The sequence below is a fragment of the Dipodomys merriami genome, unplaced genomic scaffold (assembly GCF_024711535.1).
Source record: "Dipodomys merriami isolate MVZ:Mamm:240054 unplaced genomic scaffold, mDipMer1.0.p SCAF_64, whole genome shotgun sequence".
Lineage (NCBI taxonomy): Eukaryota > Metazoa > Chordata > Mammalia > Rodentia > Heteromyidae > Dipodomys > Dipodomys merriami.
The window spans coordinates 3,838,077-3,865,350 of NW_027206224.1; the positions used below are offsets into that span (position 1 = coordinate 3,838,077).

The 27,274-nt window shown below is 43.2% G+C and overlaps 3 protein-coding genes across 4 annotated transcripts in view; 2 read left to right on the top strand and 1 right to left on the bottom strand.

Annotated features, from left to right (window-relative positions):
- The window catches only part of LOC138815444 (telomere repeats-binding bouquet formation protein 1-like), a 38,899-nt gene extending 36,402 nt beyond the window's left edge, over positions 1-2,497 (top strand). For both annotated transcript variants that reach the window (XM_070004868.1, XM_070004867.1), the window contains exon 18: positions 1,319-2,497. In XM_070004868.1, the coding sequence (XP_069860969.1) occupies positions 1,319-1,503 (185 nt within the window). In that variant the 3' untranslated portion in view covers positions 1,504-2,497. The remainder of the gene's footprint in view (positions 1-1,318) is intronic.
- The window catches only part of LOC138815445 (carbonic anhydrase 7), an 84,965-nt gene extending 81,855 nt beyond the window's left edge, over positions 1-3,110 (bottom strand). The window contains exon 1 of the mRNA XM_070004870.1: positions 2,578-3,110. Coding sequence (XP_069860971.1) covers positions 2,578-2,598 — 21 coding nt within the window. The 5' untranslated portion in view covers positions 2,599-3,110. The remainder of the gene's footprint in view (positions 1-2,577) is intronic.
- Positions 3,111-3,505: 395 nt separating this feature from the next.
- Positions 3,506-27,147, top strand: LOC138815443 (cytoplasmic dynein 1 light intermediate chain 2). The gene is made up of 13 exons (XM_070004865.1): positions 3,506-3,652; positions 3,796-3,869; positions 6,797-6,913; positions 10,275-10,505; positions 14,715-14,884; positions 15,925-16,018; positions 17,053-17,188; positions 19,611-19,722; positions 20,711-20,770; positions 21,427-21,468; positions 21,832-21,949; positions 22,736-22,852; positions 24,210-27,147. The coding sequence occupies exons 1-13, from the start codon at positions 3,546-3,548 to the stop codon at positions 24,308-24,310; spliced, it is 1,479 nt and encodes a 492-aa protein (XP_069860966.1). The 5' UTR covers positions 3,506-3,545; the 3' UTR covers positions 24,311-27,147.
- Positions 27,148-27,274: the final 127 nt, after the last annotated feature.

Here is a 27,274-nt window from a genome sequence, read left to right on the forward strand (position 1 = left end):
GAGCGCCCCTCTTGAGCTGAAGAGCACAAGGACAGCGCCTAAGCCCAGAGTTCAAGCCCCATGACAAAAAACAAAAAAAAACTTCATTAACCATCATACAACCATTTTTTTTTTAGTTTTGATCAAGCTGAACACCCATATAGGAAATGAATGTGTTTTTAAAAGCAAATTTCAAAAGATCCTTGTTCTTAAAAATGTTAACCAATGGGCTGGGAAGGTGGCTCAGTGGTAGAGCGCTTGCCTTGCATGCATGAGGCCCTGGGTTCGATTCCTCAGCACCACATAAGCAAAAAGAAAAAATCCGGAAGTGGCTCTGTGGCTCAAGTGGTAGAGCGCTAGCCTTGAGCTGAAGAGCTGAGGGACAGCGCCCAGGCCCAGAGTTCAGGCCCCATGACTGGACCCAAAAAAAAAAAAAAAGTTAACCAAACCTATATTTAAAGTAACAAGTATTGGTATTCTTTTTCTGTCAAGTTATGGAGCCCTTTGTGAAGACTGTATCTTTTTTTTTTTTTTTTTGTCGGTCGTGGGGCTTGAACTCTGGGCCTGGGCGTTGTCCCTCAGCTCTTCAGCTCAAGGCGAGCACTCTACCACTTGAGCTACAGTGCCACTTCCGGTTTTCTGGTGGTTTATTGGAGATAGGAGTCTCACGGTCTTTCTTGCCCGGGCTGGCTTTGAACCGCGATCCTCAGATCTCAGCCTCCTGAGTAGCTAGGATTACAGGCGTGAGCCACCAGCGCCCGGCCAAGACTGTATCTTTAAGATAGGTAAGCTGTTAATCATCCCCACAGGAACGTTGCATTAGCGATTACATTTATAAACTTGTTTCTTGATTTAAAGATGTTCAGGTATTAGTATAATAGATTAAATTACACCTTAACCAAAAAAAATCCATCATGGGGCTTGAACCCAGGGCCCGAGTGCTGTCCCTGAGCTGCTGTTTGCTCAAAGCTAGCACTCTACCACTTTGAGCCATCTTTCCACTTCTGGGTTTTGAGTGGTTAACTGGAAATGAGTCTCATGGGGACTTTTCTGCCTGAGTTGGCTTTGAACCATGATCCTCAGATCTCATCCTCCTGACTAAGCCACTGGTGCCCGGCTATAAATTACAACTATTGAAAAAGCCATGGCAGTAGCACCTAACTTACTAGTAGGTACTCAGGTTTTTTTTTTTTTCATTGAAATAGATTTGAATATATGTACTAGACACAAAAATTTCTCAAGTTTCTACGTGTAGAATAAGTTTTGTAGTTATTTAGGCCTCAAAAAGACTATTTTCAACAAATACTAATGCATTGTATAATTCTCTTGTTAATTACAGAAAACAGAAGAATTCGTAAGAACTTTACTGAAGAAGAAGTAAATTACCTTTTCCATGGAGTTAAGAAAATGGGAAATCATTGGAATTCAATTTTGTGGTCTTTCCCCTTTCAGAAGGGACGGACAGCTGTGGACCTTGCTCATAAATACCACAACCTGATCAAACACACCAAGTGTAAGACTTGATTTTTAGTTTGAACTAGAAATACAGAACCTTAAAAGATAGAAAATATTCTTCTAAGCCCTCACGTGACAGAAAGTCTTAAAAATAGGGTTTTTGTTATTATTGTTTTGGTTTTTGCTTTTCCTTTGAGACAGTCTCTCACCTCAGTAACTCAGGCTGACCCAGAACTCACTACAAAACTCAGGCTGGCCTCCACCACATGATCTCAGGCTTTCAGAGATAGTTTTTTGGATTTTTGCTGTTGTTGTTTTTGCCAGTCCTGGGGCTTGAACTCAGGGCCTGAGCTGGTTTTGTTCAAGGCTAGCATTCTGCCACCTGAGCCACAGCTCCACTTCTGGCTTTTTCTGCTTATGTGGTACTGAAGAATTGAACCCAGGGCTTCCTGCATGCTAGGCAAGCATTCTACCACTAAACCACCTTCCCAGCCCAGAGATAGTCTTAAACAATTTTTGTGGTACTGCAACTCTCCAAATTATTACAATAACTTATAACACTGTTTTTTGTTGTTGCCAGTCCTGGCTTGAACTCAGGACCTGAGCACTGCCCCTGAGCTGTTTTGCATAAGGCTAGTGCTCTGCCACTTGAGCCATAGCTCCACTTCTGGTTATTTTAGTAGTAAATTGGACATCAGAGTCTCATGGACTTTCCTGCCCAGGCTGGCTTTGAACTGTGGTTCTCATATTCCAATCTCTTGAATAGCTAGCAGCAAATATTTTTATGTCCAAGTTATATAAAATTTCTCCATAAGGTAAATATTTATTTAGGAATATGCTATTATTCTTAGGTTTAAAGAGCTTAGAACTTAAGAAAAAAGATAGGAGCCTTCAAACATTTCTCACTATAGTCCAATGAATAGTATGTAAGACATTTAGATTTTAATACTTTTGACCAATTTCAAAGTTCTCAACACAACTCAGAAAGGTATTCTACTGTTTCCCAAGCTGTTGAAGTTCTGGCCCACTAAATGTTTGACATTGTATTAATTAAATGTTTCTTCTAAAAGCTAACTGTGAATTTGCTTTGAGTATTTCCCTATTCTGTAGTCAAGATTCACTTTTTTTTTATGTTTCCTTTACCTTTGTGAAAGTTTGCATCATTTCCACTTCCTGTTCCTCTTCATCCTTTATCCTTCATGTGAATGGCCCTAGCTTCTTTATGTTTCTTTTTTCTTTTTTGTCAGTCCATGGGGCTTGAACTCTGGGCTTGGGCGCTTTCCCTGCGCTCTTCAGCTCAAGGCTAGTTCTCTAGCGCTTGAGCACAGCACCACTTCCCGTTTTCTAGTGGTTTATTGGACATAAGAGTCTCACGGACTTTCCTGCCTGGGCTGGCTTTGAACCGGGATCCTCAGATCTCAGTCTTCTAAGTAGCTAGGATTACAGGTGTGAGCCACCCGCGCCCGGCTCGCTTGTTTATGTTTCGACAGAAGAGTGTAATGTCCTCTTATGAGCATAATCACTGACCACTGGACATATCCTGTCTGTCTGTAAAATGTGTCCACACTACCCTCCCCTCCGCCCCCCATTACTTGAGTCTGAATATGGCCCTGGTGGGGGTCAGCTTCTCTGCCAGGCCCAGGCAGGGTTTTTGGACACAATCACGACAGTTCTTGTTGTTGTACGTGGTCATCTTTCAGGTTGCAGTTATCATAATTAAAACTCTGCAAGGTTCTCCTGCAGCACGGACGTACCGCCTCCGTCCCAAGACCGAAGGAGTGGGGCGCGGCTCGGCGCTGCGCCCGTCGGCCGCGAGAGGCCGCTCGCGAGCCCGCAGTCGGGCGGAGCCCGCTCCCGCCTCCCGGCGCGAGGCTGTCCCGGCGGCCGCCTGACCGTGCGCACCGCCCGCCCGCTGTCGCGCCGGCGTCGAGTCCCGCAGGAGTCCTCGGACGTCGCCGGCCCGCCGGGACGCGTCGGGCGGCGCGGCCTCCGGTGGGGGTGGGCTGTGGGAGGCGCGGAAGCGGCCCGGCTAGGGGGCCGCCCGACGCGGGGTCCTCGCGGGTCCTCGGCCAGCCCGGGGGAGGGCCCTCTTTGTGGCTGCAGTTGGCAAGATGGCGCCGGTGGGGGTGGAGAAGAAGCTGCTGCTGGGTCCCAACGGGCCCGCGGTGGCCGCCACCAGCGACCTGACCAGCGAGGAGGAGGAGGGCCAGAGCCTCTGGTGCGGCGGGGGGCCGGGCCGCGGCGGGGGGCCGGGCCGCGGCGGGGGGCCGGGCCGGGCGGGGGGCAGACTCTGACGGGATGTTGGTTGCGGGCTGGGCCGCGTTGGGCCCTGGGTGACCGCTCTCACCATTGTCGCCGCAGGTCTTCTATCTTAAGCGAAGTGTCCACCCGCTCCAGGTCCAAGCTGCCGTCCGGCAAGAACATCCTGGTCTTCGGTAGGCGACGGGGCGCTGGGATGGGCGAGGCGGCTCTGCTCCCCGGCCTTCCGCCCGCCGGTGCGAGAGGACGTCCCGGCCCCTGGCAGGGCAGCCGGGGCGTCGCAGACCCCCCACCCCGGACGGTGGGCTGCCGCCCCCCTGCAGAGCTCGGTGGTGCTCGGTGATGGGGTGTTGGCACATGCCTCGAGTCACTTGGCCGCGACGTCGCAGCCGGTGGCTTCTGTCAATGGAGGACGCGAAGAAGGGAGGTGGCTGGGAGGAGAAGGCAGGCGGAGGAGGGCTGGGAGCAGTGCATTCTCGGAGGGTTTTTTAGAGATGCGGCTTGGGAGGCAGTACGGAGGACTTTCCTGCCCTGTTAGGGGTTAGATCAGCTGCCTTCACCTCTGGATCATGTGTCTTAACCTATCCTGCCTCAGCTTCCTCATACAAGCCGAGAAGTTCGGTTGCATTCGCAAAACAAACCCGTCTTCTGTGGGCTGGGCACTGGGTCAGCACTGTCTGTGGACACTACACAAGATCCTCAGTCTAGCCGAGACAAGGGTGTTGGTGATTGCACTTCGCCATCTCCAGGGGGAGATTGTTGTGAGAGCATAGTGCTGCTGAAAGAGGGATTAGGACTCAGGAGTTTACTTGTTAAACTTGTTAGAAGCTTCTTGGGGTAGATGCTCATGAAGGTAAGTTGGGAGGCACGCGGTGAAAGGCTGAAGAGTTAAGGCTCTGTCCTGAAGGTTGCAAATTTTCACAGACCTTTTATCATACTACTAACGCCTCTAGGCTTTATGGGAATACTGCCTCAGTAGCTTCTACATTTTGAGGTCCTCCTCTGATAGTGATCACTCTGTAGGTTATCTTCAAAAAACTTGCTAGCAGGATTTCTAGATAAGAGCTGGGTGTGGTGGTTTATACCTGTGATTGTAGCTGCTTGGAGGCAGAGATGGAACCGTGGCTCTTTGTAGCCTGTAAAGAAAAAAAGGAAAAACAAAAACAACACCAATACTCTATCTCAAGAAGGAAAAGTAGAAGGATCTGTGGTGTGAGGTCAGCCAGAAGCAAAACCAAGACTCTACGTAAAAAATAAAAATAAAGCAATTAGGGTGGGATCATGGCTCAAGTGGTAAAAGACTTATCTAGCAGTTTGAGGCCCTGGGTTCAACCCCGGTACCACCAGAAACATAAAAAGCATTCTAGATTAATGTTTCAGAAAGATACCTCTGGCTTTGGAGTGGTGGGTGGCTCAGAAAGAGCAGGGAGGGACTAAAGTTAGATTGACAGTGCTCATTATCCACTAGGCAGAATATGGAGGACCTCAGGAAGGTAAGGTATCCCGGTGGATAGCGATGAGGTCTTTGATAATTCTAGTAATGCTTAGAGATGTTTGTTGGCAGTGGCTCTCCTTGACGTTTAGAGATTTTTATTTTTGATTTTTTTGTCATTGTTTGGTGGAGAGGGAAGTAGTTGGTTAGAAGAAAATAATGCAGTGTTTGGCAGTTACTGAGATTACATTTAAGAGTTTTGCTTAGATAACTATTGTCCTCAGTTTCCTAGCCTTCAGAATGCTTGCGAAGGTGATGTCCTAAAATCAAAGTTGAATAACATCTGTTCTTTATGATCGTGGAACAGGATTAAACTTTTAGTTCAGAGTTTTTAGACTGAGGTTAATTGCATTTGAAAGATTTCTTGTGGTAAAGTTTTATTTTGTTGAAACCTACCTTTTACTCTCACCTCTCCAAATGCTTGTTGTAGAAATTATAGGTAGAGCCAGTGGGCTTGCCATATTTCTTCTCTTATGATGTATGATAGCTGCAAAAGAATGTTATTTTAGGGGTTGGAGGCATGGTTCAGGTCGTAGAATGCCAGTCAATGAGCAAAAGCAAACCTCAGATAGTGAGTTCAAGTCCCAGTTTAGGACCAAAAAAAGGGAAAGAAAATACTAACTTAAAAAAAAAAAAAAGAATGGGGGCTAGGAAGGTGGCTCAGTGGTAGAGTGCTTGCCTTGCATGCATGAGGCCCTGAGTTCAATTCCTCAGCACCACATAAGCAGAAAAAGCCAGAAGTGGTGCTGTGGCTCAAGTGGTAGAGTGCTAGCCTTGAGCTGAAGAGCTGAGGGACAGCGCCCAAGTCTAGAGTTCAGGCCCTATGACCTTCTCCCCCCCCCCACCCCCGCAAAAAAAAGTGTCATTTAGATCTTGAAAATTCTTTGTCTACCCTCAACCTCTAGTCACTGTGAGTGTGAGTGCATACATGTGCATGCGCGCACATACGCATGCATGCACACATACCAGTATTGGGGCCTGGGCACTGTACCTTAGTTTTTTCACTGAAGGCTGGCACTGCTTGAGACACAGCTCCACTTACAACTGTTTGCTGATAGTCTCACAGACTTGCCTGCCTAGGCTGACTTTGAACCCCAGCCCTCACATCTTAGCCTCCTGAGTAGCTGGGATTGTAGGCATGAGCCACCGGTGCCACTATTAGTCACTTTGAAAGCAAAGTCTGCTTTGCTTATGAGAGTGAATGAGGCCTTGGCAAGTGGGCTTTGCATGAGATGGGCTTGTTTTGTTTTTTGGTCCTTTTTATGTATGTGTGTGTTGTTTTGTTGTGTTGCTGTTCCTGGGCTTAAACACAAGGACTGGGTTCTGTCCCTGAGCTTATTGCTCAAGGCTAATGCTCTACCACTTGAGCCACCCCTCTATAGCTTTTTGGTGGCTAATGGAGATGAGTCTTCACGAACTTTCTTGCTCAGCTGGCTTTGAACCACTAATCTCACATCTCAGCATCCTGAGTAGCTAGGATTACAGGCATGAGCCGGATTACAGGCATGAGCCACCAGCACCTGTGTTTGCCTGAGATTCTTAATTGTTGTTTGGGTGTTACCCTTATTCAGAATAAACAGTATATCTTTGTTTTCTTGTAAACATTTATAGGTGAAGATGGTTCTGGTAAAACAACTCTTATGACTAAACTACAAGGAGCAGAACATGGAAAAAAAGGAAGAGGCCTAGAGTATCTATACCTCAGTGTCCATGATGAGGACCGAGATGGTGAGTGGATTGATCTGTAGTAAGAGGTGGATGCAGTCCTTTGATTCCTAGGTGTCCAGACCTTCTCAACATTATCTTCAAGCCAAAGGGAATAGGTGAAATATTTGTGGTTTGCAGACGTTATTCACTTTGTTTTATAGAACATGTTGGCAGAAATGAGGAACGGGAGGTTTGCCACTGCTGTGACTAGTCCCTACTTAGAAAAAGATACTAGGGCTGGGAAGGTGGCTCAGTGGTAGAGTGCTTGCCTTGCATGCATGAGGCCCTGGGTTCGATTCCTAGCACCACATAAGCAGAAAAAGCCTGAAGTGGTGCTGTGGCTTAAGTGATAGAGTAGCCTTGAGTTCAGGCCCCCACGACCTCTGTAAAAAAAAAAAAAAGAAAAGAAAAAGCTACTAAGGGTAATGTTTCACATTCACATAAAGGCAATAAAAAGGATTTCTGAAGGTTTGGAGCTGTATGGATTGTCATCCACCATTGCTACTCCACCTGGTTCTACTGAAGAATCTGAAATTGATATAATTTACAATATAACCATTTTAAGCATTCACGGGACGGTTTCTTGAGTCTGTGTAACTGATTAGAAATGTGCATATTCTGTTTTCTTTCTGGTGGACAGAATAGAGACTCCAGCAATGATAGTGTTCCCCTGTGAATAAGTTAGTGTTTCTACCATTTGTGTATGGCAGGGTGATTAAAAGCAAGATTAATACAAGGATTAGATATAATTTTGAAATAATTTTGCGAGAAGGATGTAATAATGAATTTCAGTTACAACTACTCTGTAATGCTTCCTTTATAATCTGTTAGGCTTTGTAGCTTTTAATGACTAAAATTATTGGTGTTTAGGTCTTTTGTGTATGTAAAAGTTATCTTTTTAGCGTAAGATGAAAATATATTGCTTAAACTATTATTTATATTTGCCTTAGCACACTTAAATACTGAGGGTCATGATGTGAGAGTTATTATATAAAGGAGAGTTAATCCTACCTCATGGATACCCCATTTCCTTATTGCTAAATTGAAGAAGCTTAATCAAGGTTCTTTCTAGAACATCTATAAGAGCTGTTTAGCTTGGAAACTGGTATTAATGCTGATTAACATATTCATTTTAGAACTTAAGGGATTTTAATCCTGCTTCTTTCTCCTGACTTTGTATTGCTAAACATTTCCTGAATAACTTGAAAAGGCAGGAGAAAGACCTGATGCTGAGTGTCCTATGTCAGAAGAACAGGCATAAAAAAGCCCATTTAGGTCCATTAGAGTCTGTGCTTGTGGAACTGGGAACTCAGTCTACTGAGCCAAACCTTGAAGACCTCATATTTGCATTGCATTATGGTGTCTTACTTCCTGTCTCTGTAGGGCATCATGGTTATTGTGGAAAGAAGTGGGCTTTGGAGCCAGACAGAACTGGTTCAGAAAGCCACTCCTTTAGTCAACAACTGATTTAATTAACTACCCTGCACTTCAGTTTTTTCGTGTGTAGAGTGGATGATGGTGTCTGTTTTGTAAACTGACAAAAGAGACATGAGTCAGGTATGAGGATCATAGCTTTCATACCTTTTTATCTTGTGCCTTTTTTTTGCGGGGGGGGGGGGGGGGGGGGGAGGTTGGTCATAGGGCTTGAAAACTCTTGGCCTGGGAGCTGTCCCTCAGCTCTTCAGCTCAAGGCTGAAGGCACTCTTACACTTGAAACACAGCCCCACTTCCAGTTTTCTAGTGGTTAGTTGGAGATAAGCGTCTCAGGAACTTTCCTGGTGGGCTGGCTTTAAACCATGATCCTCAGTCTGAGGATTACTGGCATGAGCCACCAGCGCCCACCTCTTGAGTGGTATTTTTAAAGAAATTTACAGAAGCCCAAACCAAGACTACTAAACTATTTTAGAGCTTGAAAATATAACTGGATTTTAGATATCTTATGCTGTTAAAGTCATGAATATGCATTTATAGCGTATTAATGAATTGATTATATAAAAAAGTTAGCCAATATATGATAGGTTTTAAAAGTATGTTGGAATTTATTGAAAAGATAATGAAATGATTAATATTCTTGATAACATGTTCTCTCTCAAGATATGTTTATAAATAATAGTTCTTGAGGAGGCTGTCTTAAATTCCTAAAATCACCCTATCAATTGGGAACAATTATCTTCTATAGTTCAGTCATCTACATATGATTTTGGACCTTGAGAGCTTGTTTGGAGGTTCTAGCAGGGGAGTGCCAACTATTTGTATACCCTTGACGGAAGACTGATCCTCCTCTATTAGGGATGGTGGTCCTCTTGGACCGAGCGCGCAGCTTCAGGAGGGATACACATGGATTGGTGAAGAAGGAAAGGGACACCCGACTTACCAGCCAGAGCAGTCGAATCAACCCTGGCCATCAGTGGGGTGACAGATGTCACAGCCAGATGGCCCTCACATCCTACATATGATTTTGGAATACATGCTTCTTTAAATTTACCAAGTATATGCCTTAATGTTTTATTATTGTAGGAAGTAAAAGACACACAAAATGTCAGAGAGACTCGCATGAGCCACAGTGTATATCATACCACCTGGCTTCAACAAATACTAGCTCTTGGCCCTTTTTTTCTTTAAAGTCAAGGTGTTACTACATAGCCCAGGCTGGCTTCAAACTCTCCATTCTCCTATTTCACCCACCCAAGTGCTCGGATTATAGGCATCCTCCACTGTGCCTTTTTCTTGGTCTATTTTATTTCAACTGTATTTTCACCCTTTTCCTTTACTTCACACTGGATTATTTTGAAGCAAATTTGAGACGTTTAATCATTTCATCTATGAGTCTTTCCATGAGTATGACTGAAAGACTAGAACATGACTAGAACATAAAACCATGTTATTGTAATAAGCATAACTATAATCCTAATACCAGGCAACCAGCAATTAGTATCTCAATTTATGTAAGTAATGATTTTATCTTGACATTTAAATACAAAGGTTCCTGTTCCTTGGGCTCCTTCATGGTGTGTGAATGTACTACTTCATAAGGCTGACACAATAAGGTCTTAGTTACCCACAGGCTTTTTAGCACTGCTCACTGCTTCATAGATTGTTGGCATGTAAGACCAGTGGTTTATTTAAAGTGTTACTCTGTTCCTTAGATACTGCTGAAAACTTAGTTGTAGAAGCTTCTTATATTATAGTAGTTAAACTTTTAGATCTAGAGGAGTTCATCAGGCACTAGGACCTAGGATTGCTGTCCAGTGACCATTTGGGTCTTTTGGGCTACGATTTGTGCATACATACTGTGTGGAATCCATAATGTTCCTATTGCTGTTCTGGTGGCTGTTCTAGTGGCCATTGTTGGGTGGTAACAGAGATTCATTTCTTTTCTCAGATCATACACGCTGCAATGTGTGGATTTTGGATGGCGATCTATACCACAAAGGCTTGCTGAAGTTTGCAGTTTCTGCTGAATCTTTGCCGGAGACGCTGGTTATTTTTGTTGCAGACATGTCTAGGCCTTGGACTGTGATGGAATCTTTACAGAAGTGGGCTAGTGTTTTACGTGAGCACATTGATAAAATGAAAATTCCACCAGAAGAAATGAGGGAGCTGGAAAGAAAGTGTGAGTGAAACAGTTTTTTAATTGGAAAGTTCACTAATCTCTCTGGAGAGTTGGAGCTTCCTTCCTTTTTAGTCAAGAGGCTTCTCTTGGGCTGGCAAGGTGGCTCAGTGGTAGAGTGCTTGCTTTGCATGCATGAGGCCCTGGGTTCGATTCTTTAGCACCACATAAGTAGAAAAACCTGGAAGTGGTGCTGTGGCTCAAAGTGGTAGAGTGCTAGCCTTGAGCTGAAGAGCTGAGGGATAGCACCCAGGCCCAGAGTTCAGGCCCCACAACCAACCAAAAAAAAAAAGAGGCTTCCCTTTGTATAGAGTTTGTAATTTATTTTTCAGTATTTCAGAGTTGCAAAAAGTTTTCAAAGCAGTGTTATCTCAAGTTTCATAGTTACTGAAAATTAATCAATACCCCTTATTCTCATTAGTTCTGTTTTAATGTGAAAGTTCTCTCACTTCCTAAGAGGTGATCCGTTCTGTGGGTCTCCAGACTTTTCTGTCATTTTCTGTCTGCTGAGTTAGTTAGCATCAGGATGTAGGGTTTGTTGTAGTCTTTCAGCTTGTTATTGCTGTGACAAAATACCTGAGAGAAACAGTTTAAAGGTAGAAAGGCACTGTGGAGTCAGAGATGAGGGGATCAAGAATCGAGGCAAGCCTAGGCAAAAATATTTCATGAGGACCCCCCCCCCCCCTCCCCATTTCACCTTTGCTGAGCAACGTACTTATCCCAGCTTCAGGAGCAACACAATGGCTGGGCATAGTGAGTGAGATGTGCCTGTTGTTCCCAGCCTATGCAAAAAGGCTGACAGGTTGGCTCAAGTGGTAGAGCGCCTACCTAGCAAGTGTGAGATCCTGAGCTCAGTCTCCAGTATCATTGGAAAAAAAAAAAAATAGCCGGGTGCCTGTGGCTCCTGCTTGTCATCCTACTCAGGAGGCTGAGATCTGAGGATCATGGTTCAAAGCCAGCCCAGGCAGGAAAGTATGAGACTATTATCTCCAATAAACCACTCAGGAAATGGAAGTGACACAGTGGCTTAAGCGGTAGAGCCAAAGAGCAGAGAGTCAGTGTTCAGGACCAGAGTTCAAGCCCCATGACTGATTTAAAAAAAAAAAAAAAAAAAGGAAAGGTTTATTTTTGCTTAGTTTCAGGCTGTGCCCACTTGTTAGTTTTTGGGCCTTGGGTGAGTTATTGTATCTTGGTAGAAGGGCATGGTGGAAGAAAGCTGCTCCACTCATGGCAACCAGGAAGTAGCAAGAGAGTAGGCAGCATCTGAAGATGATTCATCCCTTAAAGGCATGCCCCCCCAGTGACTTGCTTCTTTCAGGTAGGTCCGACCTCCTAATAGCCATTCAGGTAAGAGAAGGCTGGTGGATTAGTTCATTGATGAGTTTAGCACCCTCAAAATCCACTTCTCAATAGTGCTACCAGCTGGGGACCAGCACCCATCTTTGGGTGCATTTTATAATCCCCAGAATTCCATGAAGGCCTCATGTCTCCTCCTGTTGGAATTTTTTTTTTTAAAGCAGTAGTTCATTAGTTCATTTTTTTATTGTACTAGTAATCAGGCTTGAGCTTGGTCCTCTGCTCTCACATGGCTTATTTTTTGTTTTCTCACTCAAAGCTGGTGCTCTACCTCCTGAATTACACCTCCTCCACTTTCACCATTGGCAGGTTTAATTGAAATCCTCAAAAAGATGGCTCTTGCCAGCTATCAGTGACTTATATCTAAAATCCTGGCTAATCAGTCTGAGAATTGGAGGATCAGAGTTCATAGTCAGCCCAGGCAAAAAAATCTGTAAGACTCCAATTACATCAAAAAGCCCAGCTGGAGGAGTGGCTGAAGTTGGTAGAGTACCACTTGAACAAGCATACGAGCAAGTGCAAGGCCCTGAGTTCAAACCCTCGGACAAATGGTGTTTAAAGAAAAAAGGTGAAGCTTTCAGCTCCTTCCTTCATTTTGGAGTCCAGCAAATATGATTATAGTCAGAAATAGGAAGGCCACTTGGGGGAATAGGTTATTCGGTGAGAAGCTATATTAAGACTAAAGATAATCTTAGTCCTTTTGGAAACAATTGTCAAAGGAAGTTTTCTTGGAAGTGATTTGTTGTTATTGTTGGGTTTTTTTTTACTGTGATTCAGAAGCTTGTTTTTCCTTTCCCTTGCTTCTGTGAAGTTACATCAGCTTCTGTCCCTTTGCCAAGAAAATGGGAAGGATAGGGAATAGAGCAGCAGTATAAGCAGCAATCATCTTAGCCAGGCCAGGCTGGGCGGGTTCTGGCTTAGTTCCATAGGATGACCTCACCCCCTTTAGTGAACTGCTGAGGGTTCTGGGGCATGGCACACTTACTGGCAGAAGGGTTCTGAAATTTTGATATGCTTTTCAAATTAAATGACCTACTGTTATGTCTTTCTGTCCTATACAGGTCTGTCCCACATGAGCTAAAACAGGGCATTTAACACCTCATTGTTTGGGTTATGGCCTGTGTGATTCCTGAGTCTCTCTTGTGAGCTACAGTGATTGTTATGCAGTTCACCTCATCTTTGTTCAACCACTGACCTTTCTACATAATGCTTCTTTTTCCTCTGAAATAGAGACCTTAAAGAGGACTCAGAATAGTTCTGAGCTACACATAGTTTCATGTCCAGACTAGTGAGCTAATACACTGGAGACTTTATCTCTGTTTATACTTAGAGTGATAGCCTTGGAAAGATTGTTAAAGTATTGAAAAGAGCAAAATTGAGCCAGATGCTGGTGGCTCATGCCTGTAATTCTAGCTACTGAGGAACTGAGATTTGAGGATTGTTGTTTAAAGCCAGCCCCACCTTCAAGTAAAAAAGCCAGAAGTGAGCTGTGACTCAGGTGGTAGCCTTGAGCACAAAAGCCTCAGGGACAGCACCCAGGCCCTGAGTTTCAAGCACCAGGACCAGTGTGTGTGCATATACATGCATGCACGCACGCACACAAACACATACACCAGAAGTTCTCGAACTGTTCTAACTATTGGGGATATAGCATACAGCATAAATTCAACATCTCATGTCAAGCTGCTCTTGGGCAGCTTATGACATGAGATACTGGATTTATTTTGTAATCTTAGTCACTGATGTCTGTGTCACTTAGGACTAGATTCTGCTGCATGCAACACAAAATCAAAGACAGAGGTGTCTTAAATGAATCTGAGTTTCATTTCTCCTGAAAATGAAATCTATAGGTAGTTAGTTTGAAACTGGAAAGGCATCTCAGAGACTGTGGCTCCTTTGTGTTTATCGCTCTGTTATTTGTTGGGTGTGGTTCTCTTACAGCAGCAACTAGGCGGCAAGATGATAAAGAGGAAGTAAGTGTTGAAGGGTACATGCCAGCTGTCTCTTAAGGAGGATGGGAAATGTAGTCTTTAGTCTGTGTGGCTGTATTTTTTTAGTAGGGTTCTGTTCAAATAGGATGAGGAAGACAAGAGAAAACATTGGAGGACCTCAAGCAAATGCTTGAAACATGTCTGTATTTCTTGACTCAGGTTACCCTTCTGGGGGCCTCTGCTTTTACCATCCTTTGTCTGAGATGTTTGGAATGGTAGCCTTGTGCTTGTCTGTTGAAGGAGTTCCTTTGTTGGTGCTGGTGTAGGCTAGTTTCAGTAAAGTAGTTGACTCTTCCTCAAGGGACTCCTGGTTTCCAGATTAATAGACTCTTAAGTAAAGGGTCATTATCTAACTAGTCTCTAGCCTGCTGAATTTGGAAAGCTAGTCCTTGGCCAGCCTTTCTAAGTTAGATTTCTCAGTGGTCCAGGATATGATAGCTCTTTGGCTGCAGGAACTATCTGAGTGAGAGGGAGAGCAACCGCTAGGGCTGCCAGAAAGTGATACTTATTTGGAGATTAGGCTTGCCTGATTCATGTCTAGGGCTTCTTTGGTTTATAGGAGCCTGTGGAGTCTTAGGACTGTGGATCCAGTGGATGGTTGGTGAGGTGGGAGGAAAAGATAAACAGCAGCAGCAAGGTAGACAACTTGGAACCTCTTTCTAATACCCACTGCTCTAATGCTAAAGGGAGCACAGGTGGGCTAAACCTCTGCAGTACCACCTTCCCAGATCCCTAACTACAGTCATCGGTGACTTGTCACACAAGACTGCTTATGTTTTGTGCTTGTTTGGTACCTTTTTCAGTTTTTTGAAGCTAATATGTATTTTTATTTATATGTATATATATTTTTTTCTTTTCCCGGTAGTTATGAAAGACTTTCAAGACTATATTGAGCCTGAAGAAGGTTGTCAGGGTTCCCCACAGAGAAGAGGGCCTCTGAACTCAGGCTCGGAAGAAGAAAATGTTGCCTTGCCTCTGGGTGACAATGTGCTGACTCATAACCTGGGGATCCCAGTGTTGGTGGTGTGCACAAAGGTGTGTCCAAGGAATTGTAAGTTTGGCTGGGTTTGGTAGTGAACAATCACCATCTGAAAGAATATCTGAGATGAGGTTTCCTCCCAAGGGAGGATTGGTCTTATTTGGTATTTACTAAAGTAGAGTGAGTAAGTTCATGATAGACCAAATTGTTTCTTACTACTACTGTTGGAAACGTGATGTTGGTTCATTTGTAACCTGGGTTGATCTCTGTGGTGTACCTTTGACTTGACAAACTCAACTAAAAACAGTTTTCTTCAGTCACTTCATCTGGTCTAAACCAGTGGTGAAAAAATAGTCAGAATTGAACAATTTAGTGTGTATCTTACATTAAAAAAAAGGAGCTTTAAAAACATTTTGGATGGGCTGAGAAGGTGGCTTAGTGGTAGAGTGCTTGCCTAACCTGCATGAAGCCCTGGGTTCAATTGAAAGTGGTACTGTGGCTTAAGGGGTAGAGTGTTAGCCTTGAGCAAAAGAAGCTCAGGGACAGTGTTCAGGCCCTGAGTTCAATCCCCAGGACCGGCAAAAAAAAATGTTTTTGGAAAGCCAGGCACTGGTGGCTCATGCCTGTAATTCTAGCTACTCAGAAGGCTGAGATCTGAGGATCATGATTAGAAGCCAGCCTGGGTAGGAAGTTTGTGAGACTTACCTCCAGTTAACCACCAGAAAACCAGAACTGGCACTGAGGCTTAAAGTGGTAGAGCATTAGCTTTGAGTGAAAAAGCTCAGAGATAGCGCCCAGGCCCTTAGTTCAAGCCCATGACCATCCTGTTCTTGGCAAGCGCTTGAGTGCCATGCACAGCCATGTACAGTGGACTAATCCAGTGCAACCTTGTTGGACACAACAACTTAGGTGATCAGGCATTTTATATCTGCACTTTATAATAAAGAAATTGAGGGGTGGGATGAAAGAAATACATGTTTTATTTTTCTCTAATATTTGCAACTTTGTCAATGGCTTTCTTCTTTGGAGTTACTTTTATTTCTGTAGCAGGCAGAGAAATAGAAAGATGACTGCTCTCTTTGTTTTGTCTCTGCAGTGTGATGCAGTGAGTATCCTGGAGAAGGAGCATGATTATCGGGATGAGCACTTGGACTTCATCCAGTCGCACCTACGGAGGTTCTGCCTCCAGTGTATCCTTTGTTGGGTGTAGGGGCAGGCTTCCCTCCAAATGAGGCCTCTTCAAAGTCCCTTCACACCCAGAGCATAGTCTTCCAGGGAGAAATTGTTTGCTGGAACTTAAGGCTTATTAACTTACCTTTATCTTTGGTCACTATTTAGTATATGTCTACATATACTAAGAAGTGTTTATACTAAAAAGTGGTGACATAATTTTATTGCCAGTTTTATCATGCTCAGAAATCTTTTTAGACTTCACTTTTATTCAGAAAGGTTTAGTTACCAGTTTGACTCTTGGTTTAGTGCTATAGATGTCCCCCTCCCCTTTGTGCTACCCATGAGAGAGATACTGTGTCAATAGTCTCTTCAATCTTGTTTTTTTTTAAAAAATCCAACAGCAATTGGTACCATATTTCCACAACATAGTAGGAGATAGGCCCTTTACTTGGCACAAACTGGCACAAACCTGTTCACTGTGAGGCTGGGAAAGACTCCTCAGCCCTGATAGGCTGAGAATACTTCCCCAGCTTTCTCCAGAACCACTAATGTTGCTTCTTAGGAAGAGCCTAAGGGATCAGGACCATAGTTTATGTGTTAATAAGCCAACAACTGTATGGCCTACGAACAGTATACTTCTATGCTTTTTTGACTTGGTTCATTGCCTTTTTAAGTTTTTAGGTGTGCTACCACTGGGGCTTGGACTCAAGCCTGGAGACTGCCCCTTAGCTTCTTTCACAAGGGTGATGCTCTGCAAACTGAGTCTACTTCTGGCTCTTTGGTAGTTCACTGGAAATAAGAGTCTCATAGACTTTCCTGCCTTTGCTGGCTTTCAACTTGGATCATCAGATCTCAGCCTCCTGAGTAGCTAGGATTCCAAGCATGAGCCATCTGTGCCTAGCTTTAGTTTTTAAATTTTTGATACTTTGTTACTCATATATTCATTAAAAATTATATTGACCTTTTAATAATATTTAAGAATGGTACTTGTATATGATGGATTGATTTTGTCTTTGGCAGTTGATTGGTTTTCCTTAAACAGATCGATTAGATGGAGCTGCCTTGATTTACACCTCAGTGAAGGAAGAGAAAAACCTCGACTTGTTGTATAAGTACATTGTTCATAAAACATATGGTTTCCACTTTACCACACCGGCCTTAGTTGTGGAGAAGGATGCCGTTTTTATGTGAGTTCTTCTTTTTACAAAGTACATTTACTGTTTGTATCTTGCCCTTCCCAGTGAACCTTCTGTCTGCTTTGTGCAGTCAGTTCTCCTGCTCTCATGGGGCTCAGCTCAGGCTGGACCTAGAGGAGACAACACAGCTTTCTCTCTGCTTCTGGATTGAAGAATATTCTGCCTGTCAGAGTGGGTGGCATGGTCATTGAGAGCAAGTTTTAAAATAGTAGCAAGCTGTTGGGCACTTAATAGCAACTGGTGAAGTACTGGCTGGGAGGGTTTTGAAGTACAACAGATTTCATTTTGGGGATCTTGTGTTTCTGGCCGCTCTACACAATGATGCCAAGCATCCTCCTGCCATTCCAGTCAATATGGGTTTTGGCTGTTGTAAATACTTTTATTAGTGGCATTTCACATTTAGGAAGCCACTTCAGTTGATTGTCCTGTCAGAGACTTTGGATACCTGTCTTCTCGCATTGGTTTCTCTTTCTAGAGAATCATGTTGCTGAATGCATAAATAAGTGATGACGCTGGTCTGGGATAGTACTTCACAATTACATTTCTCTATTCAGCAAGCCATACTCGGCTCACCTGAGGTACTCAGGTATTCTGCTGGGAACACAGAACTGAATGAGATGTGGTTTCTGCTACAGAGACCCAGAGAGCAAAAAGAGTAAAAGCAATAGGAATGACAAAGAATGTGATACTGAAAGATGCTTGGATCTCAGGCAGACCTAAAGAGTGAGATGGGGAAGTCTGAGAGGTTAGAAATATGAGACCCCCTTCACCCCCCCTCACTGAAACAGAATAGGTTACCTTTGGCAGATTAGAGAAGAGCTTCCCTCAGGCAACTCGTACCTGCTTTGGAGAATCACCCAGGGCAGGCAAGCAAGCAGTCAGGTGCACAAGCTCAGTGACTACTGTGCTTTTGAAATCATTTACTGCTCACGTCAGTGGGGTTTTGAAGAGCAGAAGGAGCAGGGCACCTGGTTGAATTTAAGGCTTATCTGGAATGGAAAAGCATCTTTGGGATTCTGAGGCATCAAGACTTATGGCAGTATCTCAATGTTGCCCTGTCCTCTGTACCTTTGGGTCTTCTAGTAGTTGCCTACATGAGGATGATGCATCAGGCCATTTGGGGGAAGCATGCTGGTTTCTTTTTTTGTTGTGGGGCTTGAACTCCAGACCTGGCTACTGTCGCTGAGCCTTTTGAGCCACTGTACCACTTATGGTTTTTGTGTTTTGGGGTTTTTGTTTGTTTTTTGTCAGTCGTGAGGCTTGAACTCTGGGCCTACGCATTGTCCCTGAGCTCTTCAGCTTAAGGTGAGCACTCTACCACTTGAGCCACAGCACCACTTCCAGTTTTCTGACGGTTAATTGGAGATAGAGTCTCATGGACTTTCCTGCACGGGCTGACTTTGAACCTTGATCCTCAGATCTCAGCCTCCTGAGTAGCTAGGATTACAGGTGGGAGCCACTGGCGCCTAGCTACCCTATTGTCTTTGGAGCTGTGGACTGGAAGTTGTATGTGAAAGACTTGTGACAACAGTCAATTACTATCTTTCTGAGGATCTTGTTCAAAAGTGTGCCACAATTGTGTACAATTGCTAGCTTTAAGGGAATCAAGTTGAACACTAGCTGAACATTAGTAGATGTTGAATCCTCAATTACCCTTATAGGAGCCTATAGGCCTCCTTGTATCTATGGTGTGCAGGTGGTTGTCCTTCACTCCAGGACACATCTTTCCACACTAAAAGAATTAATGAACCAATACATAAGATAACTGTTTTTCGAAGAGTTCTCAGAGACATTCCACAAGAGGGGAGCCCCCAGGCCAAAGCCAAACAGCAGCAGGCCCCTCCCAAGTTCTGTCCTTGGTGTTGTTCTTCTTGTTCCTCTCAAACCAGAACTCCATTGTGCTCTGGCTTTTTGTAAGTGGAGTTGTGGGAGGAAACTGAACACTTCCAACAGGGCAGCATATAGTCTCATACTGACTCCTTAGGGCCCTAGAAGTCCCTGAGCTCTATATGAAATAAGACTTTTTTTTTTTTTTTTTTGCCAGTCATGGGCCTGGGCCCTGTCCCTCAGCTCTTCAGCTCAAGGCTAGCGCTCTACCACTGGAGCCACAGCGCCACTTCTGGCTTTTTTCTTTTTGCTTATGTGGTGCTGAAGAATTGAACCCAGGGCCTCAGGCATGCAAGGCAAGTGCTCTACCACTGAGCCACCTTCCCAGCCCTGAAATAAGACTTACTATGCTAATAAATGGAGCTAGCATTTGCTTATGTACCAAAGTGGCAATCCATTCCAACAGATACATACTAGATCTCTGAGAAAGAACCTGACCCAGGAATCCTTTCCAATCTGAAGTAGACTAAGTGTACTGGAAGGTTAGTCTCAGAAAAAGCAAGTTAATCTCATTTTTTGCCTTTAGACCTGCAGGCTGGGACAATGAAAAGAAAATAGCTATTTTGCATGAAAACTTCACAACTGTGAAGCCAGAAGATACATATGAAGACTTTATTGTGAAACCTCCAGTGAGAAAGGTATATTGGGTGAGGAGTAATACTGGGAGGAATGGAGTACAAGGCCTCATGCCTGCCTCATGGCTCCACCTTTTGAGCCAGGCTCTCAGCTCTTTTTTTGTGCAGATTATTTTTGAGATTTAGTCTTGCTTCCTGAGTAGGTGTCTCTGCACTGTGAACAGCCTACTTTAGGCTTCCCTTTGTATGTAGCTGGGATGACAGGCACTCACCATCATACCTACCTTCTTTCTTTTGAGTTGATGTCTTGTGAGCTTTCTACTCTGGCTGGCCTGGAACCTTGAGCCTCCCAATCTCAGCCTCCCACATAATTTAGAATGACAGGTGCATGCCATCACACTAGCTGTTGGTTGAAAAGCATAAGAGGTCAAGAACTTTTCTACCCGGGCTGGCCTCTTAAGCCCTGTAGTCCTCCCATTCTTGGCTTCCCATGTAGCTGATAGTGCCACCTACTTTAGGTGTTGTTTGTTTGTTTGTTTGTTTTCCCCTAATGGAAACCTGTAAAGAACTAGGTCTTTCACTTTAGTGGTAGGGCCTGAACTCAGGGCCTTAAACTTGTTTGCTTATACTAAATCTTACATTATTTACTTTGAAAAAAAAATTATCCAAGGGTCTTTTTTTTAGACTTTAAGTGACGTCTGGCACAGGGTGAGGAGTGTGAGTGGCATTCTTACATGGAGCCATGTAGCATCTACCATAGTCTACAGTACTGTCATCATTTTTGGATTTGTTAGATCCCCTCTCTCTAGGATCTCCTGCAGATTGATCTGAGAGGTGTTATTGAGGACCTGTCAGATTTTAAAGTTTCAGTTGGCTGCATGCCATAATAAGTTTTGGGAGATGGTCTGCGCTAGGCTAGAAAAATGTAACCACACTCTCAAGAACAAGTTCCTAGAACTGTGTGCAGGCCCAAACTAAGAATCTCCTTGAAGCATATATAGCTTGGAAGTCTTCTTGGCCTGTGGCCACAAGTGTGTGTGTTACTTCACAGCTGGTCCATGACAAAGAGTTGGCAGCAGAAGATGAGCAGGTGTTCCTAATGAAGCAACAGGTAAGATGACCAATGGGATTGAAACAGAAGCCTCCTCATGCATGGAATGCCAGTTCCCAGTGGGGTTGGGGCTGTCTGCATGTGGCTTTACAAGCTTTTCCTAGAACTGGTAGGATTAAAGCACCTGCCTCTCTTTAGATACTTGCCTGCCTACTTTGCCCATGTTCCTTCAAGGATAGGCTTTGGATCTTTTAAGTGCCCTTACACTGGACATTTCAGGTTTCTGATGACCTGGCCTCGCTGCTGTAATTTCACATAGTCCGGTGCGTGTAAGCAGGTAGTACTCGTTTTGTCAGTGAGGAGAGTAGCTTTCCCAAGCTGTCACTTCTCAACACAAACCCAGTGTTAAAATTTCTCTCTTCCCGACTATTTATATCATGAGTTTATAGACTCATTATGGGAAGTTTTGACAGTTCCCTCCCCTCCCCAACTCTTCCTCCTTTCTGTGCCCTGTTTGTTTCCTTAACTTTAAACATGGAGTATCTTTTTCACCATATATCAAACTACTAGAGTAAGAATATTTTGCATTTATAGTATAAAATGAAACTTGGTTGTTAATGGCACCCTCTAGTGGAGTACTAGGAGTAAGATTCTTTTTCCAGAACTTAGATCTCTGCAGGCTTTGGTTAATGGTCAGTTTGTCCCTCTCTTTACAGTCACTCCTTGCCAAGCAGCCTGCCACACCCACGAGAGCCTCCGTGAGTACCATACGTCAAACAGGGTCAAACGTATGCCATCACTTGTTTTAGCCTATATTTGTGTGGGCTTTCCTATTTCAAAGGTAGTTGGTTTCCCTGAAGGCCCATGGCCAGGAACCTAATAGAATCTCAAGAAATGTTTGATGAAAGACTACATCTGTGTAAAATAAGCTGCTTTGTTACCTTGTCAGTTCTTCTTTTAGGAGAAACTGAGGTCTAGAAAGGAACTGAGCTAATAGCATGTTCCCAATCTTGTACCCTAGACTTGGAATATATCTTGCATTAGTATGTCTTCATTTTTTGAATTTTTATTTCTGTTATTTTTATGTGTGTTTGTGTGACCTGGGCTGGTTTTGGACTTAGGAATCCCCTGCAAGAGGACCCTCTGGCTCTCCGAGAACACAGGGCCGGGGTGGGCCAGCCAGTGTCCCCAGTGCCTCCCCAGGCACATCAGTAAAGAAGCCGGACCCAAACATCAAAAGTATGTATGTTGTTCTGGGGCAGAATTTAGTCCTAGGCCTGAGCCCTTCAGGAGCGGCTGGGTCTTTCAAGTGGAGATTTAGAAAAGCTGGGTCTGTTCCCTTTCCCAAAGAAAGGGAATGGACTGCTTACTACACTACCTTTTCCCAGAGGAAGAGATTCTGCTGGCAGAGGCCACACCAGAGCCTGTTACTACATTGGAATTGGTGGCCCATGTACTTACTTGGTATAGAAGTTCAGATTCTTGAGAAAAGAATATGAAACAGAAAGTTATCTTAAAATGTATATCTTGACTCTTTAGTTTATATTATTACTACTTACAAATTAGGAGAACATTTTTCTCTGCCATAGCTCTTATGAAGCTAAATTATTTAAGCAGTGGTTATACCAGCACCGTATTGGATTATCAAGAATACTGGCTACAGGAAGATCATCAAAACAAAATTTGGGCATCTTCAACTTAGCAGATGAGCTTTTCATATGGGCTGTGAGTGTGGAGGGCTTGTACAGCTTTGAAAAAACTTGCCCCAAATACTTGGAGGCAGTGTGGAGTACTGATTATTTATGCCTTGTTAGGTGGGAAATGTTGTAAATGTGTTTCCAATTAATAGTGTCACTACATTCACAAGCCTCTGCATGGTGATGTGGAAGGAATCATAGTAAATGAGTGTTGTAGTGGGTAACCTAGAAAGGTAAAAGCCACAAACAGCTAATTCCAGGATGAGAAGTACTTGTTTTAAGTAGTCCAGTTTGGATGATGTCTTTTTTTTCCTTACTGTTTCCTTAGATAATGCAGCAAGTGAAGGAGTGTTGGCCAGCTTCTTCAATAGTCTGTTGAGTAAGAAAACAGGCTCTCCTGGAAGCCCTGGTGCTGGTGGGGTGCAGAGCACAGCCAAGAAGTCAGGTACAGAGGGGCCTTCGGAGACTTAGGACCCTCATGACTGAGCAGTGCTAAGAAAATGGGGAGGCAGACAGGAGTGCGTGCCTTCATCTGACCTGCAGACGCTCAGTGTTCTGAACAACTACGAAAGGAAGCAGATCTGCACTTTAGACTGAGCAGTGTACTGCGCTTTCCGTGGGGTTGCCTTATAACCATGCAGGTTTTCCTTGGCACATTTAAAGTGGGACTTAATGTACATTCAGGCTATTGGGTAAGTCAAGGTATGGCTGAAGTCATACATGTGGTAACGGTTTGGAAACTCTCTCCACTAGAAGTCATGGTCTAGAGTATACCATTGACATTTTATTTATCCTACTTAACTTTATGTGATGCTTTAAAGGGATTTTGTACTGTCTCATTGGAGAGCATTCTCTCCTCCTCCATGAACTCCTTGCTTGTTACACTCTATGGCAGTTCACCCACCTGTCCTTCCATGGTGGCTGGTGGGCCAAGTCTGTTGTGGAAGCCTCTGAAACAAAAGAAACAAGTTCCTTAGGAATTGCACATTTTCTTAGGAAGCTGGAAGGAGTTTTATTTTTATAGTGCTAGGGACCAAACCCATGGCCCTGTGCATGCTAGGTAAGCAGTAGCTTTATTTTTAATGTTCCATTGGCTATAATGTATGGTAATACAGTGTTTTCCCTAATTGCTATTTCTTGAATAGATGAGGCTCTTAGGAAATCACCTTACAAGACAACTTGAGCTCTAGTAGCAACCAAATTCTTAAAGACATAAAGTTTGATTTGGTGGCCTGGTGGTGTCCTAGTATGATTCTCTTACTAGAAATAGGAGTCATTTTCCACTCCCTGTTCGTGTTTGCCAACAGAGAAATAGGATTCCCAACTCTGTGCAGGACCTAATGATCTGGCTTTGGTCTCCTCTTACTGAAAATGGTATTTCTACGAGTCAGTCTGGAGTGTTGTAATTAGAAACAAAACCTGAACACCTGTCTGTTTCAGCCAGAGAAAGTGTTTGCTGCATGCCTGAAACTCATGAACACCTCCAGGGAGTTGGTGAGAGTGCATAGGGCTGGGACTGGAGAATGAGAGGGTTTGCAGACAGGCCCTGTTGTTTGGCACAAAGGCATCCCCGTGCCCTACCAAGATAGTTGTGTAGTTGAGGAAGCACAGACCTATGACATTTGCGGTGAGAAAGGACTAAGTCGGGATCTATCTCGAGATCCTAGGAGGAAAAAAAAAACTTTTTATTTTTTAGATTACTATCATTATAGATGATTACAGAAGCCTATGGTTTTAACTATTTCTTTTTTAATTCTTTTCTCACATTGCTGCTTTGCTCCCTCCCCCCCTTTTTTTTTAAGGACAAAAGACTGTGTTGTCAAATGTTCAGGAAGAACTGGATAGAATGACTCGAAAACCAGACTCCATGGTAACAAACTCTTCAACAGAAAATGAAGCTTGATCCTCCTTAAAAAAAAAAAAAAAATGTTAAATGACCAAATAACTATGTATATTGATCTGCTAAGACCAGAATTTTTCTGATACGGCACATGCTATCAGTTTTTTGGGGTAGGGGAGATGAATTTTAAAAAACAAAAACAAAAACTTCATTGGCTTGTCCAACTGTGAAATGCACATTTAGGAAGGGCACATGTCAGACCCCTTGTTAAGGATGACCCTTGGACTCTTGGGCATGTGACTCATGAGAAGCAAGCTCAGCTGGGCTTCCTAAGCAGAGCAGAGAAATGGGGCCCAATTTCTCTGAGGGTGGAGCAAACAAACCAGGAAAATCATTGATCGGATAGTGGTTTGACCAGGTTGCCGCTTAGTAAATTCCCTTGTTCTTGGAAAGCAGATTATGTAGCAGAAAGTCCAGGCAAGAGAAGATTTTTGAGGAAGAGTGAGAGAGGTGATGGTAGGGAAGCTGAACGTTGAGGCAGGTGAGGAAAGAGGAGATGGGCGGGATGTTAAGAAGTACTGTCTTCGATAGAAGTTGAATAATCACTGTTTAAGACAAAATTAGAAGCATTTCCAAACTAAGCACTAAGCAAAATGGGATTTAGACTTGTTCTGAATGCAAGTTTAACTTTTGGAAAGTGTATTAAGTATGGGATGCCTGAGTCAAGTGGAGCCAACCTGAGTGGGGAAGATGGCTGCTGACACACACCTACTTGGCCCAGGCCACGTCCTTGGGGAGAGGCTGGCCCACAAGTGTGCAGTCTGGGGCAGGCAGTTGCTGTGGGCTATGTTCAACGTCAACAGATACAAAATTAGTTTGCTTTGTGTTGTCTAAATAGCTCCTGCTTTGTTTTTTTTAAGTTAAATTTTTATTACTATTATTATTATTATTATTATTATTATGACCACAGGCTGGCCTACTGATAGAAAATGGATAATGAACCTCTCATTTTACCATGGTGCAATGTGCTACAGAAAGTTGGCGTCATTACATTCTGGTTAATTGGCTTGTTCCAATCCCTGCCTTACAGTCTGTGGAAACCCTCAAGGAATTCCACTGATGCAAAAGGGTTGTGTCCTAGCTCCCTGGTCTGATCAGTGCTGTCAGATAGACAAGTAAGTGTGATGGTTTATATTGAAAATGAAAGTGATAGATTTCTTCTATGTTTTCCTAAGATACAGCTTTTTTTTCCTTAGGGAAATGAGTTTCAGGCATCTCCCATTTAGGGCATATTCATGTCATGTCACACCACCACTCTGGGAATGACTTCTGTGGGTTCGAAATGGCACTTTTAATTTTATATACATGACACAGAGCATGTAAATGCAAACACTACCCTGAATTTAATGTATAAAACATATGTTGTCAAACCAAGGGGAAAAAAACCACAGTTCAGTTATGTGGAGTTTACTTTTTTATATGACTGTTGTACCATGTCCCAGCATAACCTCCCTAATGTCCTTCCTTTTGCATACCAGATCCCAATGACCACTAATTTAGTACGGGGCATAACTTACATGTTATATAACAAGACTCCTAAACTGTCTTGCTTGCATTGCTTCTATAAAGGTCTGAACACTGTTAATGAGAAAGCTGAGTATTTATTTACCTTTCTAACAAAAAAAAAAATGTTACTTGTGCCAGATTTATTGTTGAAATACATTATTTTTTTTCCTTTTTCAGTTATTTTTTTCTCAAAACGTGTTGAACTTTCAGTTACTGGGTTAACTTTCAGTTACTGGGTTACTTAGGTGATGGTGACAGTAAACTGTGGAGTGAAGTTGTGGTGATATGGCCAGTGGATGCCAGATGGTTTGTGTCTACACAGTAGGTGGGATCACTTAATCCTTTCATTGAAGCAGGAGCAAAATGAATGACCTCACAAAGAAGGGATTTTTGGAAAGTCACATACCTAAGGCAATGCAGTATGGTTTAAAATTTTAATGCAAAATTTTGTTTTTTATCCTTTGTACTGATAAGCACTTTTTGTGTCAATATAAAATGTACTAGAACTGATGAAGTGCTAAGACACAGTCTTACAAAGGGAGGTTTCTTGGAGATGACTTTTATTCTCATGACAGGTAGATGCTTCTGGTGTCAGAAGAAACTGACACATAATGTCATGTGCTCAGTGGTTGCCAAAGTCAACCAGCCTTTGGGAACTTCCAGGTTCTTTTTTTTGGAGGGGGGGGAGGGAGAAGGGGAAATAATTTTTGTTATTTTAGAGACTTTCAAGCATTGGAACCAAAGGCCAAATAATAAACAGCCTTTACTTTTTTAAGTAAAATTTGTTTTATTTGCAGAATACATTTGTATGGTAGACTGTTAAAGAAAATTTTGTTACTATTTATCCACATTATAGTGGTTACATCTGCTGTTTGTCTTTAAAATAGAAAAATCAAAAGAAAATAAGCCCAGCCTTGAAGAAGTGGCCCAAGTAAGGGCCATGAATTGGTCTCTCCTAAAAATGCAACAGTTTTGCTGCTAAGTTATTTTGTTTTTGTTTGCACTTTTTTGATTGGCATTTTAAAGTCAGTATTTAAACTAAAGACATTGTGTTTTATTAGTTTAATGAAGTTGAAGGTGACTGCTCTGTACATCATGACCTTAACAATGTTGATTCTGTAAGTGAAGTTCACTGTCGTCTCTATGCTAAGTTCATTGGTGTTTTTAACTTGAAATTAGGACTGCAGATGATTCCCCACCAGCCTTAGTCCAAGGGGTGTGGCTCTCTCGGGCATAGTATGCAGTCATGTGGAATTGCTTTCTAGTGCTGGAAAAAAAAAAAAGATGTCTCTAATTACTGACTTCAATAAACATGAATCCAGACTGCTTACAAATTTTGGTGACTTTCATTTTGATAAATTGTCCCTCTGGATATTCATTGTCTGTTGATCACAGGGAGTATCTGGTCATGTACTAAAAATGTGTACCTCTTACTTGAAATGATCGGAGTCTGATAAAGGA

Excerpts from the sequence above, each read along its gene's own strand:
- LOC138815443 (XM_070004865.1), top strand. The coding sequence starts at position 3,546 with ATGGCGCCGGTGGGGGTGGAGAAGAAGCTGCTGCTGGGTCCCAACGGG. Across the intron at positions 10,506-14,714 it reads GAGGGAGCTGGAAAGAAAGT|TTATGAAAGACTTTCAAGAC; the intron begins GTGAGTGAAACA and ends TTTTCCCGGTAG. Across the intron at positions 19,723-20,710 it reads TGAAACCTCCAGTGAGAAAG|CTGGTCCATGACAAAGAGTT; the intron begins GTATATTGGGTG and ends GTTACTTCACAG.